Here is an 18,104-nt window from a genome sequence, read left to right on the forward strand (position 1 = left end):
ATTAGATAATGTATATAGGATACATTATACATAAAATGACTATATCATGTAGTCATTAAGTGGTAGCTTTTGCTCTGGTGGGGTAGCTCAGAGCATTGTCCCAATATGCCAAGGCTGTAGGTTCGATTCTGGGACAGAGCACATACAAGAATCAACCAGTGAGCACATAAATAAGTGGAAAAACGTCAACCTCTCTCTCTCTTTTCTCCCTCACCCCCCCCTTTTCTCTTTCAGATCAATAAGTAAAAAATTTTTTTAAATGGTAGCTTTTATTAAATAAAGTGTTTATGTATGTTGGTATGTGGGTATGTATAAAAATCTTCACTTTAAGTATTTTAAATTTACAATTTAGAAAGTCTGTTTCTGTGTGTTTTTGGAGCTGACAGTGACCACTGTTTTATATAATAGCTCTAATTTTTATAATTAAGACATTTGTATTAATATTTGCAGCTAGAAAGTGCTGGAGGAGACATTAAGGATGGCTGCCACCATTATGAAGGAGCTGTGGTCATTCTGGATGCTGGTGCTCAGTACGGGAAAGTCATAGACCGAAGAGTGAGGGAACTGTTCGTGCAGTCTGAAATCTTCCCCTTGGAAACACCAGCATTTGCGATAAAAGAGCAAGGATTCCGGTAGACTTTTTACTTATATTTTTCGGAGGAACTTGAGCTTACATTGTAGGATATTTTATTATTAATTTGCTTGGGCATTGAATTTTTTAAAAATAGGTATAAGACATGGAATGGCTTTATAAGAAATTTCCCATACTTCTGATTTCTTAAAGAAAAGAAAAATCTAAGTTCTGTTAAAAAAATTGCCTTATTTTAATTGCACAGTTATAAGGACTTATCATTTGAATATTTTATGTATTTTTTGTTTTTTGTTTTTTTGCCTTTTTAAAAATTGTTGTTCTTTTAAACTTGTCCCAATTTTTCCCCTGAATGATATTTTATGCTTTATAGAATTGCTGGGTCAGACTTAGATATTCATTCAATTGATCTCAGAACATTTGGTCTCAGGAATATATACAGTGCTAGAATACTTAAATGAAAAGAATTCTGGGCACAGAATTTTGCTTCCTATCCCAAGAAACTAATTTCTAAAATTTGAAGATTTCTTAAGTCTAATATAAGGGCTAATTTCACAGTTTGTACTCTTAGAACTAGTCCACACAATGGCCAACTTATATGTTGTTTCTTCCTTTAACAGCTATTTCTGGTTAATTCTATGTTTTTTCTTATCCAGAAGTAAGCAGCTGCAGTTTACATCCTTAATTAGCTCTTAAGCATTAATGCTGTGTTTCTTCCAAAATACAAAGTGTTTAATTTTTAAAAACATAACTGTTTTTTTCTAAGGGAAAAAATTAACTTTTAAAGATTCATAGAAATGTATACATGATCCTGTGACTTCTTGTTTCTGAATTAGACTGAACTGGAAATCAGAAAAGGCGGGTTTATTTTAACTCTGTTCTAGTCTTCAAATAGAGGTTAAAACAACTGTCTTTTAAACTCTAGAACTTTAGGATAAGAAGGGACTCTTGAGTTATCTAATTCACCTGTCTTCATTTTCCAGTGAGAACCAGTTTTAAGGGAATCGGATAAATTTGTGAGAAATCAGAATGGCTCTCTGTCAAATCCAAGCTTCTTCATTCCCCTACCCAAAACGAAACAACAAAAACATCCCCAGTAAACTAACCCAGATAACTGTTTTAGAACAGGGTAGACAAATAGTTTGCAATAGAAAAGTCAAATTGGTTTTCTTGTCACCTGATCATAAACAGTTCCTAGGTCCTGCTTGTGCCTAGAGCTTCTTTTCTGTGTAGAAGTGTAGGAACGATAGCATTGTGGCTTTTATTGCTATAATCTTTTCTGCTGAGATAAATATTTGACAACCCTTTTTGTAGAATAACTGTTAGTTTAATGACCTAAGAGGCATGTTAGCCTACCTGTTTGTAGAACCTTGATCTGCATGATAACATAAAATTGATATCTGAAATGCCTTATGGCTTATTGGGGCCTTATAATTGTCAGTTAGTTTCAAAATAATATCAAGATAGAAATAGAAGACTCAGAATGAGTGATTAGCTTTCTCAAGACTTACTGAGATTAGAATTTTCATAATTGGTTTAACTACTACTTCAGTTTTTATTCTTGATTAAGACTATTTCCTTCTCAAGTATTAAGACTCTTAAAGCATTGAGTTGTTTATCAGATTAATGAGGGATGCTGGGCAGTCCCATGGTGGTTATCCTTCATAAAACTAAATATACTGAAATTATAGAGGTTGGGACTATTAAATATGTCTTATAGAATTTAGCTGCTGCATTTTTAGGGAGCTAGGTTACATATATAACCCAAGGGCTAACCCCACACCTCTTTAGAATTGTTATCTTAAAGATGTTATATGTCCCACAACACAGAAAACAGGGATACTTAGTATATCCGCGTTGCTGACCAAGAAAGAAGTAGACCATTTTAAGGTCAACACAGATGATCTAACTGTGCTTGTGATATTGCAACAGATCAGTGACTGTCTTTATGTCTTCATATTCTTCACAAAAACAAACTGAATGGCCAATTGAGACTGCACCAAATAAACTGCCATTGTGGAGGAGGACACACTTCAAGCTCTGCTTTGAGCTATCGATGAACAGTCACCGTTCAATTGTGTTATAGATTGGAATTCCCAATTCCTCCATTAAACCATGTATGTTATGGCAATACACAAAGCCATCATCACTTCGAAAGTACTGCAGAAATGCACTTTCTCTTGATCGAAAGTACGATGCCTTCACTTCTTTTTCAAGGAAGGTTTTCTCGTGCAGTCTTGATGCTAGGAGTTCTGAAGCCTTTTTGGATAGTCCCAAATCTCGTGCCAAATCATTCAACTCATGCTGATCAAATCCCTTATGAACTGAGTCATCTTCAATTTCAAAATCTTCATCATTGCTGTCACTTAGTTCTTCACCGTACTCCTGTTTTTCAAAAGAGGGTAGTTCAGTGAAAACTGGCACTGGGATTTCAGCTGAATGAGGCACTGAGCGAATAGCTGATGGTAGACTAGGATACTCTATTTTACAATTATTTTTCTTGTTATATCCTGACCTTTTCACTATACAAAAGTAACAGATACTTGAATGATCTCTGGGCTCTCACCAAACCATAGGTATACCAAATGGCAATTTATCACGTGTTCCCTTCGTCCACATCTGTAAACTCTCCACACACAGCTTGCACACCTTGTGAGGGGCCCAAGACTTACCTTTGTTAGAAACAGGGACATAGTGACTCCCAAACCAGTAAAAAGTCATTAGTAACAAAGTGCAAATGTAATTAAAGGGTCTTAAGGGCAAACGTAATTAGAGGGTCTCTGAGAAGGGAGCTGACAGCACTGGCATATCTACAAACCACAGAAGGGGCAATTAGATAACCGTGTTAGATTGTAACTCCGGAGTAACCAGTAATGGAGAAACGGGGAAGAAGGAGAGGGGAGGGGGAGCTAGTTGCGTTAGGGAGGGGGAGCGCTCTCACTTTAGGGCGAGGAGGCTGGTTAATTTTGCTTTGCCATGGCAATTTCAGGGTGGGGAAGCCAAGACTATAAAACCAGCCATCTTTGTCTACTTGGCGCGCACATTCTCCTGGCTGTGAGGGTGCGCCCGGCTCTGCAGACTCGTGAATGAAGGCCTCGTTTTACTGCTCAAGTCCTGTGTCCCAGTTTTTATTGTGAGCATTTCTCACACCTTGATCACGAAGTTTTACTTTAAAATATGCAAAATAGGCTTGCCTGACAAATGCGCTGCTGTTTATCCTTTGGGAATGGTGAAACTGCCACAGATATAACAAACTGAATTAGGGTTGTTTAGGCACTTACGACGAGAAATAGCAGAGGCAGACATGATCTGAAGGAAAGGAAATCAGTACCTATGTAAATAAAAAAAATTCTGCTAACTCCTTGTATACAGACAAGAGCTCGGACTACACTTCAGAATACGATTCACTATATAGAGCGGCACACAACCTCTCACCACACTGTCTCATGTGTAACTGAATAGCCTAGACAAGTATGAACCTGTCACTGGCCTCCAAGGCCATCTCCCACCCCTCCCCATTCGAGGGAGGTTTGCTCTCAGCCAATAGGAGAGCACTAGTGCTTCCCTTGATCCAGGCTCAATCCAGCCTAGAGTGGTTGCATTAAGATAAGCTTTAGAGAAAAACTTGATGTGATAGAAGAAAACTAACTGCAGTTTTGAAATCAGCATTCCTATTTAAGTCTAAAACAGGTGAAAAATCAAACTCAACAGGAATTATGTTAACAGTTGTTCCCCTGTGTTATTGTTATATTTTTTTAAATGCCTTGGGTTGGGGGTGGGTGAAGAAGGTAAAGGGGGTCAAATTTATAGTGATGGAGAGAAACTAGAATTTGGGTGGTGACCACACAATGCAGTATGCAGATGATGTATTACCAAATTGAACAATTGAAATTTAAATGATGTTACTAACCATTGTCAACTCCAATAAACTTAATAAATAAGTAAATGCTCTAGCTTGCTGAGTAATTTTTGTGAATTTGACTTTTGTTATCTTACTTTTCTGGATGTACAGTATCTTAAATCTAGCATTTTAGTTTGTGTGTTTTTACATGGAAGGCAGTCACTAATTATAAAGTGAATTGTAATCCAGATTTGTTTGTAAGTAGGTTTTGGAATGTACGGGTATTTTCCTTTAGAAATACAGATAAATCAGGATTCCTCCACACTCAAATTTAAGATGAGCCTAAGAATACCTTAAATTGACCAAAGGGCCTGAGTTTGCCTGTATTATGTAAGTGGGCATGTGTGGCAAACGGGGAGCATGTATAATGTGGTGGTGCAAGTCTCTGATTCCGGTTATTTGTAGCCATGTGAGAGTGAGGACCTAGCTTTGCCAGATTTTTCCTTCCTTTTTCTTAAATAAAACCCGGAAATCTGTGTTTTTTATGTAAAATCCATAGTTGTATTTAAGTATTCTAAGTTTTTTTGAGTGGATGCTAAGGGTCAAATTTGATGTATCAGTGGCCTGGTGAGGAACATAGATCTCAGTTTGCAGCTTCCTTTATACTAATAGTTTGATTTTTAAATTAACCAATAGAAAAAATGCTCTGTGAATTATAGTGCAGCTGTTATAATATTGACCTCGATTCTGGGAGCACGGTGTTTGGGGCAAAAATGATGTTAGCTCTCTTTCCTGGCTTTCAGGGAAAATTGTTGGGAATGTAGAACAGGTTTTAAATAGGCAAAGTTAGGTAGTTTTTCACGTTCTGCCATCCTTTGTTGTAGAATATTTGGCTCTGAGTCATCCAGGGCCTTCATAATACTTTTAGTGACCTGCTTTATTTCTTGCTTCCCATAAGGGACCTATATTTTCTCTATCTCGAATTCTCATTTTCTCCATTGATGAGGAAAACACTCAAATTTATGCCACATTTATATTATAGATAGAAACATTGGTATTTATATATTTGGAAGTTGTGCGTATTATTAACAAGTGAATGTTGAATTGAGGCTTCCACACATTGTAATAAAGTGGAGTAAATATAATTAAGCTATGTGGGAGGTTACTATTGGTTGGCTAAGAAGTTCTGTTTAGTTTTTTCTGTAAAATAAAAGACACACTTTTTGTTTTTACCAATATTTTATTGATTTGGATATTTTGAGTATGTCGACTATCTCCTGCTATTGGCTTCTAGTGGGTAGAGGCCAGGGGTGCTGCTAAACATCTTCCAATGCATAAGACAGCCCCACAGCAAAGAATTATTTGGCCAAAATGTCAGTAGTACCAAGAAACTTTGCAAACCACTTTTGACACGTTCTGTCAGTCATAGCTGCTTCTCCATACACTGCACAAATCTTCTGCATTTCAGTTGTGTTTATACCTTTCTTGAAATAATAAAACATATATGCTGAAATGTTGCATATTTTCTTCCATCGTCAATATTAAAATGGCTGCACAAAAATTCACCAATTTTGATGTTTTTTTTTTAATCCATGCGGAATGACAGCTGTCACAATACTGTCTAGCAAAATTTTTCAAATGAAGTTAAAAGACAACTAAGCACTATTTGAGCCATCTTACAGGAAAAAACTAAACAAACTTCTTGGCCAACCCAATAATTAGCTGTAACAGAATCTGGATATCTCATAATATGCCAAAAACACAAAATCTGTAAATCTGTTGACTTTATATAAAAATTAGTGCTTTTCACTGACTTTTCCTTAAATCACAGTGCTATTATCATCTCTGGAGGACCTAATTCTGTGTATGCAGAAGATGCCCCCTGGTTTGATCCAGCAATATTCACTATTGGCAAGCCTGTTCTTGGAATTTGCTATGGCATGCAGGTATATGAATTTACCTTAACTGTTGACTTAATTTTATTGTTTGTGACTCCTACTCTATTAGTATTGTCTGTCTTTAGACTATTTATAATATTTAGTTGTGTGAAATAATTTGTGCATATTACAACTGTTTATGAATTGCCACATTATTATGGCAAAACTGACCTGAGTAAGAATCTATTTTCAGAAAAGTAACTGTTACTACATACAACAAAATACTGTCCATTAAAATAAAAACAACTTAGACATTCAAATTTGTATAAACGTAGCAGAAATAGTACATAGAGCTCCCGTATACTTTTGCTCAGTTTCCCCAAATGTTGACACATTTAATTACTTGAGAGTAAGTTGCAGACATGATGTCCTTTACTTGTATTTTCTAAGCACCCGGGCTCTCCTATATAACCACAGTACAACTATCAAAATCAGAGGTTTACATTGATTCAGTGTTAGCATCCACAGAGTTCATTTCGTATTTCACTTTTTCTCATTAATGTCCCTTATAAGACCCTAATCTATTCCAGGACCATTTGCTTAAGTTGTTGCAACTCTTTAGACTCCTTTAGTTTGGATCCATTCAGTCTTTCCTTCTCTTTCATGACCTAAAGAGTTTTTATTTTTAAGTTAATTTTTAGAATATCCCTCAAAAATAAATACGAAAGCCTTCTGAACAGATAGGTGAAATAGCTTTAAACTTGACTGCAAGACATTGGCTTTGTAAAAAGCCTTTAATTTGAACTTTATGGACTTTTAAATTGTGTAGAGTTCCAACAGCTTTGGTTATCTTGATCATTCAGCTGTCTTTTACTTAAGAACTGAAAATTAAAGGTGCACAAGGTATATTTTGAGTATATAGAAGTAAATTTCAGCAAATTTGAATGACTGCTCTGAGCTACCCACTTTGTTAGACCCCTGGGACTATGAAGATATCTAAATACTTGGTGGTGAGAACATTGTCTATTTTGATAATCACACTTGCTTGAATGGCTGGAGTAGAGAATGAATGGGAAGATAAGAGATGACAGTGGCCATAATGAAGTATTTTCGTTCAATATAAGGGACTTGGACTCTGTCTTATAGTCAAGGAGTCAACAAACTACGCCCTCCTGCCAATCTGGCCCAATGCCTGTTTTTTTAATAACCTATAAGCTAAAAATGGTTTTTATGTCTTTGAGTGGTTGAAACAAATTTTAAAAGAGAATTGTATTTTGTGATATGTGAAAATTAAATGAAATTCAGATTTCAGTGTTCATAATTAAAGTTTTATTTGAACACGGCGAAATTCATTACTTTTAAGTATTGTCTACCGGTGCTTTTGTGATACAACAGCAAGAGCTGAATAGTTTCTTCAGAGACAGTAGGGCCTACAAAGGCTAAAATACCTCCTGGCCCTTTGTAGGAAAAATTTACCAATACCTGCTGTAAATGCTAAAGAGCCATTGAAGAATTTAGTCATGGACTAACATAATCTATATTTTAGTAGCTAAAATTGCCATGCCATGTCTCAGAGATAGCATGGGTTTAGTTCCAGGCCACCGCAATAAAGTGAATGATTATATATATAATTGTTGCCTTTTTTTTTTTTTTTTTTTTTTTTTTTTGCTGGTGGAAGCTCTTGCCTTCAGTTAGTTTAAAAAAAAAAAGGCAACATCTATGAACAGCAGTAAAGTGAGAACAGTAAAAACAGCTATACCTGCACCAGGTTAAACCAGGTTTAGCAAGTTGCTTTCCTGAAAGGCTTGACCCAAACTTGTTGTAGGAAGGTTTACAGTGAATGTTTCAGAGGAGGATATAGAGGGCAGCATTTGGGGATGGTTTGGAAGACTATGTCACAGTGCATTATAAGAGTGAACATTTATTTAGCCTTCTTCCTGCTTTTCTGTTGGAGTTGGGGTCAGCTGGCATCATGCATTACTATTCTGGCAGATAGGATGTCTGTCGTAGAAGACCATATCAAGATGAGTGATAGTTATATCAGTGCAGATCTAATGTTTGTAAAAGTCTTGTTTGTAATTATTTGGTGTTGGCGGGTTTGGATATATGTAAATATAAATTTAAAGAAAGATTGATCGACACAGGAAGGGCAGAATGAAGAGACAGACCATTGGAAATAAGAGTCTTTAAGTATATGGAATTTGAACAAATGAGTTTAATTGAAAGACCAGATTTTTTGTAACTTATCCTGTCTCCATAGCACAGCCTTCTGCCGGCTTTCAGACTATTCCTTTGGGGCCACACATTAAACAGCTTGGAGGAATTTGTACCTGTCTAGTTTTAATACCACAGCTCTTGTTTACTCTAGCCTTTTCTAAGCTCCTATCACCTTTTAAAACACTTTTAAATTGAGCTCAGATGAACGTATTAAAGAAATCTATTTTTAGCAGATGAATTAATTAAAGTATACTAAATGGAAAATCTGCCAGTGTTTAACGTAAATTAACCTCAGGTCAGATTTTTAATCTAGTTTTGTTTTATAATGATGTCTCTTAATAACTGTATAATTATATATAATGATGTCAGGTTTCCTACATTTATCAAACTACCTTTATTTGGGCGGCACAAACATAATATATCCTGAAAACAAGGAATATAAATGATTAAATTAGCAAAAGAAAATGGGTAATTTTTTAAAATTTATGTTAACATTAATTTATTTTCTTTCCGAACAGATGATGAATAAAGTATTTGGAGGTACTGTGCATAAAAAAAGTGTTAGAGAAGATGGAGTCTTCAGTATTAGTGTGGATAACATATGCTCGCTGTTCAGGTATTACAGACATTTTTAGATGAATAAGAATGGTAGATTAATTTAAAGTTGGGATTGCTATGCTTCAAAATTAGAGACTCTAATTCTTAGACAAAATTAAGGCCACATCAGTGTTCAAAGGTATCATTGTCATAGTATTTGTCTTCCAGTTTAGTGGCAAGACAGCAGTGGAAGTGGGGTTACTAAGAATAAGGAAAGCACTTAGAACACAATTTAGAAGCACCTCTGCAGTCTTGGACACCTATTTGGGATTACATATTGTGATGCCAACATTTGTAGTTTTCCCTTTTTACTCTTTGGTGAGGAGTGTGCTTCTAAACATGTGTGTCAGATTTGCCAAATGGATACCATTTTAAACTGTCCTGCATCTGCCAAATGCATTTGTATACCTTCTCCCTACCACATTCTTGCTGGGTACTTAACAAGCCATCCATTTGTTGGACTCATTACTTGATAGGTGCTTTGTTTCACTCCTCCTAATTATCTCTACTTTGAGCATAACTGTACCTGGTATACTCTCTTTTTAATGCAGTGAATGTATCAATTGATGTATTACTGCATGATAATAGAGTAGGTGTAAAGCTTTAATCTATTTAAAATTGGTGAATGAGCTGTTCACTAGCTTCCTAGAATTATTTATCTTCTGCTTTACTAAAAAAAGAAGAAAAAAAAAAATCAGCCTTGGCCAGGTGGCACAGTTGGTTGCAGCATCATCCTGTGCACCAAAAGGTTGCATGTTGGATCCCTGGTCACGGCACATACCTGTGTTGTGGGTTCAATCCCTGGTCATGGTGTGTGTGGGAGACATCTGATCATTGACCCTCCACCCTCTTTCTTCCTCTGTCTCTAAAATCACTGGACATATCCTCAGATGAGGATAAAAAAAACTGTTGAGTTTTTATTTAGTTTTCTGAAAACCAGAAAATTTAAGTTTTAGTCACTTGCTTTCTCGTTGGGTTTTTTCCATGTTTTGGGTAAAGCCCATTTTAATGCACTGTTGGTTACTTACTCGCTTCTTTTTGACCTAGATTTGATATTCTTTTATTGCTTTATTTATAATGGAGAGAATAAATTTAAATTCTAGTGTTACTTGCTTATTTCTATTTTCTTGATCTACACGTATGGCAAACTAGTATCTCTAAAGCAAAAGAACAAACTTTCAGTTGTAAAATGAGTAAGTTCTGGGGATCTAATATATAGCATGGTTACTACAGTTAACAACACTGTATTGTGTACTTGAAAGTTGATAAGAAAGTAGGTCTAAAGTGTTCTCACCACACACACACAGAGATGATAATTCTGTGAAGTGATAGATGTGTGGTTGTCATTTCATCATGTATTTATAATGCATACGAGGTCTGTCCAGAAGGCATCCAGCCATGTAATACGAAAAATAGAGACATTTATTGAAGATACAATATACAAGAAACATTGCACATAGGACAATGACACCTAAGTCCCCTTCAAAGTAGACACCTTGGGACCTCACATAGTCCTCCCAATTGCTATTAGCTGCCCCGTTGTATTTTCCTGATCTCATTGATGGTCTAAAATCTTCCCTTTCAAGGGTGATTTTAGTTTTGGGAAAAGCCAGAAGTTGCAGGACACCTAATCTGGGCTGTATGGGGCCTAAGTCACCTGGGTGATTTGGTGTTTCGCCAAAAAACTGCAGGAAATGTAATACATGAGTGGGCATGTTGTTGTGATGAAGCAACCAGTCACCAGTTGCCCATAGCTGCAGGCTTCTGGATCATGTGAATAGTTTCCATGGAGGAATGTCAAGCTTAATGCAAAATTTGATGTAGATTCGTTGCTCTACTCAGTCATTTAGAATGTGATGGCCACACAGTACACACACTCACTCATGGCGTCTACTGCCCCCACTGACTAGTGCAGTGAAGTCGTCATTGTTCACGCATGCACATTGCAGTCCATTCTCCTTGGCTGCCAGGTTACATCAGTGTCACGCAAACATGACTGGATACTCTCTGGACCGACCTCGTATATAATTAAGGTGTACAACCATAATTATCTATATGTGTATGTAATTACCTTAAACTTACGCAATGTTATATGTTAGTTATGTCTCGATAAGCTGGGGAAAAAAACAAAGCAAAAGAACCCATTAATCATGTCTTTAAAATATTTATGCATTGTGTTTTCCTTTTTGTATGTTTAGGGGCCTTCAGAAGGAAGAAATTGTTTTGCTTACCCATGGAGATAGTGTAGACAAAGTAGCTGATGGATTCAAGGTTGTGGCACGTTCTGGGAACATTGTGGCAGGTGAAAATTCTAAAACTTTTGCAGATTTTATTTTTAAAAATTTATCTGGAGAGTCTTAAGACTGTTTCTGTATGCGGTACTGTTTTTGATTTTTCTTACTTTTTAAAGATATTGTAAGTGCCATAGGATTAATCTTTAATTTGTGAAGGGAATTTAGTATTAGAAGGATTATTTAGAAGTTACTTACTGGTTTGCTTTGAAATACTTTTAAAAATGTTATCCAAACATGTTTTTCAGACATAAAACAGCAGCTATACTTTTATAGCTCAGGAAAACTTTGCAAAACTGTCTATCTTTCTAGCATGATATATTTATAATTGCCTTTTTAAATGCCTTTCTTAGGTATATGTGGCATGTGTTTTAGCTGCAAAACACTAGATTAAGCACTCAAGGGCATTTCCCTGACCAGGGTTGGCAAACTATGACCTGTGGGTCAAATCCAGCAAGTAGTCTGTTTTTGTATGTCCAAGAACTAAGAATATAACTTTTACATTATTAAAGGGTTCTAATAAAAGAGAGAGACTATACATATATATTCCATAAAGCCTAAAATTTTTACTATATAGCTCTCTGTAGAAAGTTTGTCATCCCATGCTCTGCTTTCTTGAAGAAGAGGCATTGATTTTCTGACTGTTCGTAATCACTTGCTTACTTGATTACTGTAATGTAAACAAATCACCAGTAATCCCAGAAATCAGTATAAGAAAAAAGTGGGTTTATTAATAAGTTCTTTTTTGTTTAAAACACCATAACTAATAAATAATAAGTTGAAAAAAGATTTGTCATGGATAAAATGAATTGAGTAATCTTCCTGCAGTTACTTAATAGATTTACTATATTAGCATAAGAATGATCAAGAATGGTTTTCATATTGAAATGTTTTTACTTCATATGAAAGATCAGCAGTGGGGGATGGCTTATGTAGTTTTATTCATTCAACAAATATTTGAGTATATACTATGTACCATGCACAGTTCTAAGTGTCAAGATAAAGTAACGGACAAAATCTTTGTTTAACATTCTAGTTAAGGGGAGGAATAGCCAATACAGAATATATCAGTTGTCAGTGTTTATTAAGTGCATTGAAAAAGGGGAAGAAAGGAGTGTTGCAGAATATGTGTGATTACGGTTGTTAATATTTTATATCATATTCAGGGAAGGTATTTCTGTAAGATGATATTGGGCATGAAGGGAGTAAGTTGCAGACCCTTCTGGATATGTGGAGGAAAAGGAAAGAGGAATACACAGCTTCTTCGATGGGACCATGTTCGAGGAATAGCAAAGAGACTAGATGGTTGGATCAGAGTAAACATGAGGGAGACTGGTAGCAGTTGAAGGCGGAGAGGTGGTTGGGGACCAGAACACAGGACCTTTGAGGCCATTATGAAACCATTTGCTTTACTCAGTGGGGTGGCTACAATGAGGAGAAAGGAGACGAAGTCAAATGTAGAAGCAGGGAGAGCAGCTAGGAATCTGTGGTAGTGATTAGGAAAGGAGAGAATGGTCTAAGGAACAGTGGCATAGGTGGGAGTGGTCAGGAGCGATTGGATTCTCATAGAGATCTTATACATCTTTTGTTAGATTTATACCTAAGTATTTCATTTTGGGGGGTGTGCTCATGTTAATTTATTCTGTTTTAAATTTCAAATTCCACTTGTTCATTGCTGGTGTATAGAAAAACAGTGAACTTTTGGTATTAACCTGTATCCTACAGTGCCGCTCTGATCACTTATCATTCAAGAATTTTGTTGTTGTTGGTTCTTTTGCATAGACCTGGGGGTGAGAACATAGTCTGTTTTGGTAATCACACTTGCTTGAATGGCTGGAGTGAAGATGATGGGGAAGATGAGAGGTGAAATTAATTAGACAGTGGCCATAATGAAAAGTCTTTGTTTAATATCACGGAATTGGACTTTGTCCTATAGTCAAGGAGTCAGCAAACTATAACCTCCTGCCAAATCTGGAACTGCCTGTTCTTTTATGACTGACCTACAAGCTAGTATGGTTTTTATGTTTTTAAATGATTGGGAAAAGTTTTAAAACAATTACATTTTTGTGACATGTGAAAATTGTGTGAAATTTAAATTGCAGTGTTCATAAATAAAGTTGTATTGGAACATAGCAATGTCTATTTAAGTATTGCTTGTAGATGCTTTTATGTGCTTTAGTGACAGTAGGGCCTGCAAGGAAAAATTTACCATGCCCCGCTGGACATATAATTCACAAAAGTGTGTGGGCCCCTGAAGACTGGGTCCTTCTGGAGTTTTATTTTTCAGATTTATCCTTGCTGAGCCTCTAGCAATTCATCAGTTATATAGTAGTTCAGGTTTTTCCCCCTCAGCAGTGGTTCCTGTGGAAGTTTACACTCATGGGTTTCTGCTCGTTTAAGTTGTGATTCTCCGTATTTACCTGTCTCTCTCTCCAAGGACAGTAGTCAGCTTTTTACTTCTTGTTAGGACACTGAGGCATTTTCCAGCTTTTTATATGCCAGACTGGAAATAGGAAGGTAGACTGAATTCTGCTGTGTTTTGAAGGGAGATATAAAGGATTTGCTATCGAATTGCATGTGGAGTAGGGAAATGAGAGCAGAATCACCTTTTAACTCCCAAGTTTTCAGCCTGAGCAGCCAGAAGCTGAGGTTTCTGTTTACCTGATGAGAAAGAATACAGCGGTTGGGGTTTGCATATTTAGTTCAAGATGCCTTCTTAAACATTGAAATGAAAGTATGAGTAGGCAGTTATAGACATGAGTCTAGCCTGGAGAGAACTGGGCTGAGGTACAAATTTGGGAGTGTACCAACATATGGGTACAATTTAAGGTCATGAGAATTTGAGGTCACTTAGTATATAGAGAAGAGATTTAAGGGCTGAGTAGTGGGCAGCTTTCATGTGTGGAGATGGGTAAGATGAAGACGAATCAACAAAAGATTCAGAAGGAGCACACAGTGACATAAGTGAACCGGGAGGGTGGTGTCCAAGAAACCAAGTAAGGAAGGTGTGAGATTCCCCAGCACAGTGGAATGAGTATGAGTTTGGGAGCCTCCCAGGCCTGCTTTAACTACCTAACCCTTGAGTTCAGGCAAATGTCTTGATAGCTCATAACAGGGGTAATAACATACACATGTAAAATATCTAGCTTAACACCTGCTACATAGTTTTAATCAGTAATTGTCAGAAATACATTAGTCCAGTCAGTGAAGTTTTATTTGTGGTTAACAGTACACTTGGAATATTCTCTCTGGTCTCATATATGAGTCTCTTCTCATAGAGAAAATTAGTATCTGCATGTTGCATGTGAAAGCCATATGAGTCCAAGAACCAAACTTGAGTGATTGCATTAAATAGTCAGGATAATTGAAGCAATCTAGGTGGAGAAGTGAGGTACTATGAAATAATCTCTGTAGGACTTATTTTGCTGTCACATAGTTCACTAATTGCTACGTAAGATTTATATAAAGAAAGATCATCGTAATATGGTTTTTATTATGTTTTTCTGTTGCTAAAAATCCAACAAGTTCATATCAATTTTCACATTTCTAGAGGAAGAAATTCTGAGGAATTACTGTGAGTACTGGTTGAGTCATTTCAAAATGAAAAAAATTTAATATGTGATTATTTTCTCTGTGAAGGTATAGCAAATGAATCTAAAAAATTATATGGAGTACAGTTCCACCCGGAAGTTGGCCTTACAGAAAATGGGAAAGTAATCCTGAAGAATTTCCTTTATGATATAGCTGGGTGCAGTGGGACTTTCACTGTGCAGAACAGAGAACTTGAGTGCATTCGAGAGATCAAAGAGAGAGTAGGCACATCAAAAGTTTTGGTAAGTAAAAAATCTACAAATTAATGTCAGTAATACTAGAACTCAGAGCTGGCTTCCTCAACATACAGCCCTTCAGTGTTGTCTGAGTGATCATACGCTTTGTGAGGTGCACTGTTTCAGGGTGCTTTTTCAGTTACCATACATTGCTTTGATACAGTGTTTTTAGGTAAAGGTATTAGCTGATAGTTTTTATTTTTATGTTTTTGCTTATTATAGTCAATTTGATTTTTTTTCATTTCACCCTATAGGTTTTACTCAGTGGTGGAGTAGACTCCACAGTGTGTACAGCTTTGCTGAATCGTGCTTTGAACCAAGATCAAGTCATTGCTGTGCACATTGATAATGGCTTTATGAGAAAACGAGAAAGCCAGTCTGTAGAAGAGGCCCTCAAAAAACTTGGAATTCAGGTCAAAGGTATTGATGAACCCCAGAAGAGTTAATTTGCATGTCAGGACTTGTTTAGTCTAATCTAGCTTTATAAACCATAAACAAGTAAGCACATTGCCTTAATCAAGTACAGTTTTCCCAATAATCTCATGGTTGAAAATATTTTTTGTTTTTATGTTATAATTACTTCTGGTTCAGAAGGGATCCCAGTGTAAATTTTAAAACTGTTGATTACTCCTAATGTTATATATAGATCAATAAGGTACCATTTACTAGCTGTCATTGTTTGCTTCTACTCATTCTCTTTCTTTTTTTAAGTTATCTTTTCCCACCCATAATATTATTTATGCATGAGAATACCCAAGCCTTCCTACAACAGGTATGGTTATACAGGTTATTTTACAAATAGGCTTATCCAGAGAAGAGGACTAAAAAGTCTATAGTCATTTTTTTTTAAGGCCACTAATAAACTTCTTAGGCCATAACTACATTATATTAGTAGAAATCTTTTTTTAAAAACACAGGTGCTATTAATAGTAATAGTGAAATCAAGTTAGTAGTTTAATGATGCAAACCATATATATTACTGAATTAATTGAAACCTATGCCGAAAGTTTGAATGTAAAATGAAGACTTGTAGTTCAACAAGTGGAGTCTTTTTCTCCTCCTGAAGCTTCACTAAAATGACATTATGGGCATAAAACAAGTGTGATGCCACAAGGACAAAGAATAGAGGAAGGGATAGGGGTCTAATGGTTTCAACAAAATGTTAAAAGGTGGAAAGCAGATAGATAAAGCCAATTATCTCTAAGCTAATGAAGTTTAAATTTCATAATCCCTCATGCCCAACCTCTTCAAAATCCTGGAAGGGACCCTAGGATTACCTTTACATGATCATATGTTTTTATGAATTTACAAATGAGATATTTTAATAATTTCAGTCTTATTACCAAATAGAGATCTTTGTCAGTTTGTGAATATCTTGCTCTTAAATATAAAGGGACAGAACAGTCAAGGATCACTAAATACGTGTTCCTAAATGTCGGCTTTCAAAGAGACTAGTCAATGTGTAGTTTTGAGGATTTGATCCCTGTATATGAACCATTGCTTTTAATTCGCTTGGGGACCATGTTTTTTGTTATTACTTTTGCTTGTTGCTCTGGTGGAACACTGAATAGAAGGAAAAACAACCAGCATAATTTATAATATCATGAGCCTAGATCATTAAATGTCTAGGATTCACAAAAGAGTAAAATTTAATGAGTGTGTCCAGACTCTTATTAATCATGGGTTATTGGTAGTTCTGGAATATGTAGGCAAGTTAATTAAAGATCAAAGAATCCATCTAGGTTTTCTTCCTGTACTTTGATTTGTATGATTTTTAAAAATATACTTTTGCGTTAAAACATGTTTCTGCTCTCTTGCCCAGTGATAAATGCTGCTCATTCTTTCTATAATGGAACAACAACTTTACCAATATCAGATGAAGACAGAACTCCACGGAAAAGAATTAGCAAAACATTAAATATGACTACGAGTCCTGAGGAGAAAAGAAAAATCATTGGGGATACTTTCGTTAAGGTACCCTTGTAATATCTTCTGTGTAGCAATTTTTGATGTGGATTTTAGTATTTTTTTTTTCTTTGTCATTATGTCCAGTAACTAAATTTGCTGGTTAATTTTGATTTTCTTTTTTGCTAAGAGTTTTACTGTATATTGCTATTATATAGACCAATAGAAACTATTATATTTTTTAAAAAGTGTACTTATGTTGTGCTGTTGTCTTAACTATCTAAGAACAGATATTTTCAGTTGATATTAGACTTTCAGTGTTTTAGTGACTAGGTTTTAGCTTTTGAAGGGGAGAATGTTAGCATACCTTTTTGAATCATGTTAAAGCATATTCTTTTGTGTTCTTAAAGGGGTTATTTTGAGAATGGGTGGGTTTCATCTGGTCAGTGTGCACAAGGACTTTGAGAAATATAGCTGAAAGTATAAAATTTTGCTGTCTTTTAAAAGATCCATCTTTTAAAAGGCTCTTTTACTCTTGTTGGTGATAGATTGCCAATGAAGTAATTGGAGAAATGAACCTGAAACCTGAGGAGGTTTTCCTTGCCCAAGGTACTTTACGGCCAGATCTAATTGAAAGTGCATCCCTTGTTGCAAGTGGCAAAGCTGAACTCATCAAAACCCATCATAATGATACAGAGCTTATCAGAAAGTTGAGAGAAGAGGTAAAAACTTATGTGAACTTCCCCATAAAGCCTCTTTTCATCCATCCCTTAACCATTTTTAAGTGTACAGTTCAGTAGCATTAGGTGTATTTGCATTGTTGTGAAACAGATTTCCATAACTTTTCATCTTGCAAAACTTGCACTCTATACCCATGGAACAAGAGCTCCCCTTTCCTCCCTCTCCCTAACCCCTGATAACCACAGTTCAACTTTCTCTTTCAATGAATTTGACTACTTC

At 35.9% G+C, this 18,104-nt stretch overlaps 1 protein-coding gene across 2 annotated transcripts in view; it reads left to right on the plus strand.

Annotated features, from left to right (window-relative positions):
• Positions 1 to 18,104, plus strand: part of GMPS (guanosine monophosphate synthase) — a 50,458-nt gene that overhangs the window by 19,928 nt on the left and 12,426 nt on the right. For both annotated transcript variants that reach the window (XM_090273123.1, XM_090273114.1), the window contains exons 2-9: positions 451 to 632; positions 6,262 to 6,376; positions 9,043 to 9,140; positions 11,320 to 11,423; positions 15,052 to 15,245; positions 15,494 to 15,659; positions 17,062 to 17,213; positions 17,693 to 17,866. In XM_090273123.1, coding sequence (XP_090129249.1) covers positions 451 to 632; positions 6,262 to 6,376; positions 9,043 to 9,140; positions 11,320 to 11,423; positions 15,052 to 15,245; positions 15,494 to 15,659; positions 17,062 to 17,213; positions 17,693 to 17,866 — 1,185 coding nt within the window. The remainder of the gene's footprint in view (positions 1 to 450; positions 633 to 6,261; positions 6,377 to 9,042; positions 9,141 to 11,319; positions 11,424 to 15,051; positions 15,246 to 15,493; positions 15,660 to 17,061; positions 17,214 to 17,692; positions 17,867 to 18,104) is intronic.

Source organism: Furipterus horrens, unplaced genomic scaffold (assembly GCF_987537825.1).
Source record: "Furipterus horrens unplaced genomic scaffold, mFurHor1.1.pri manual_scaffold_1, whole genome shotgun sequence".
NCBI lineage: Eukaryota > Metazoa > Chordata > Mammalia > Chiroptera > Furipteridae > Furipterus > Furipterus horrens.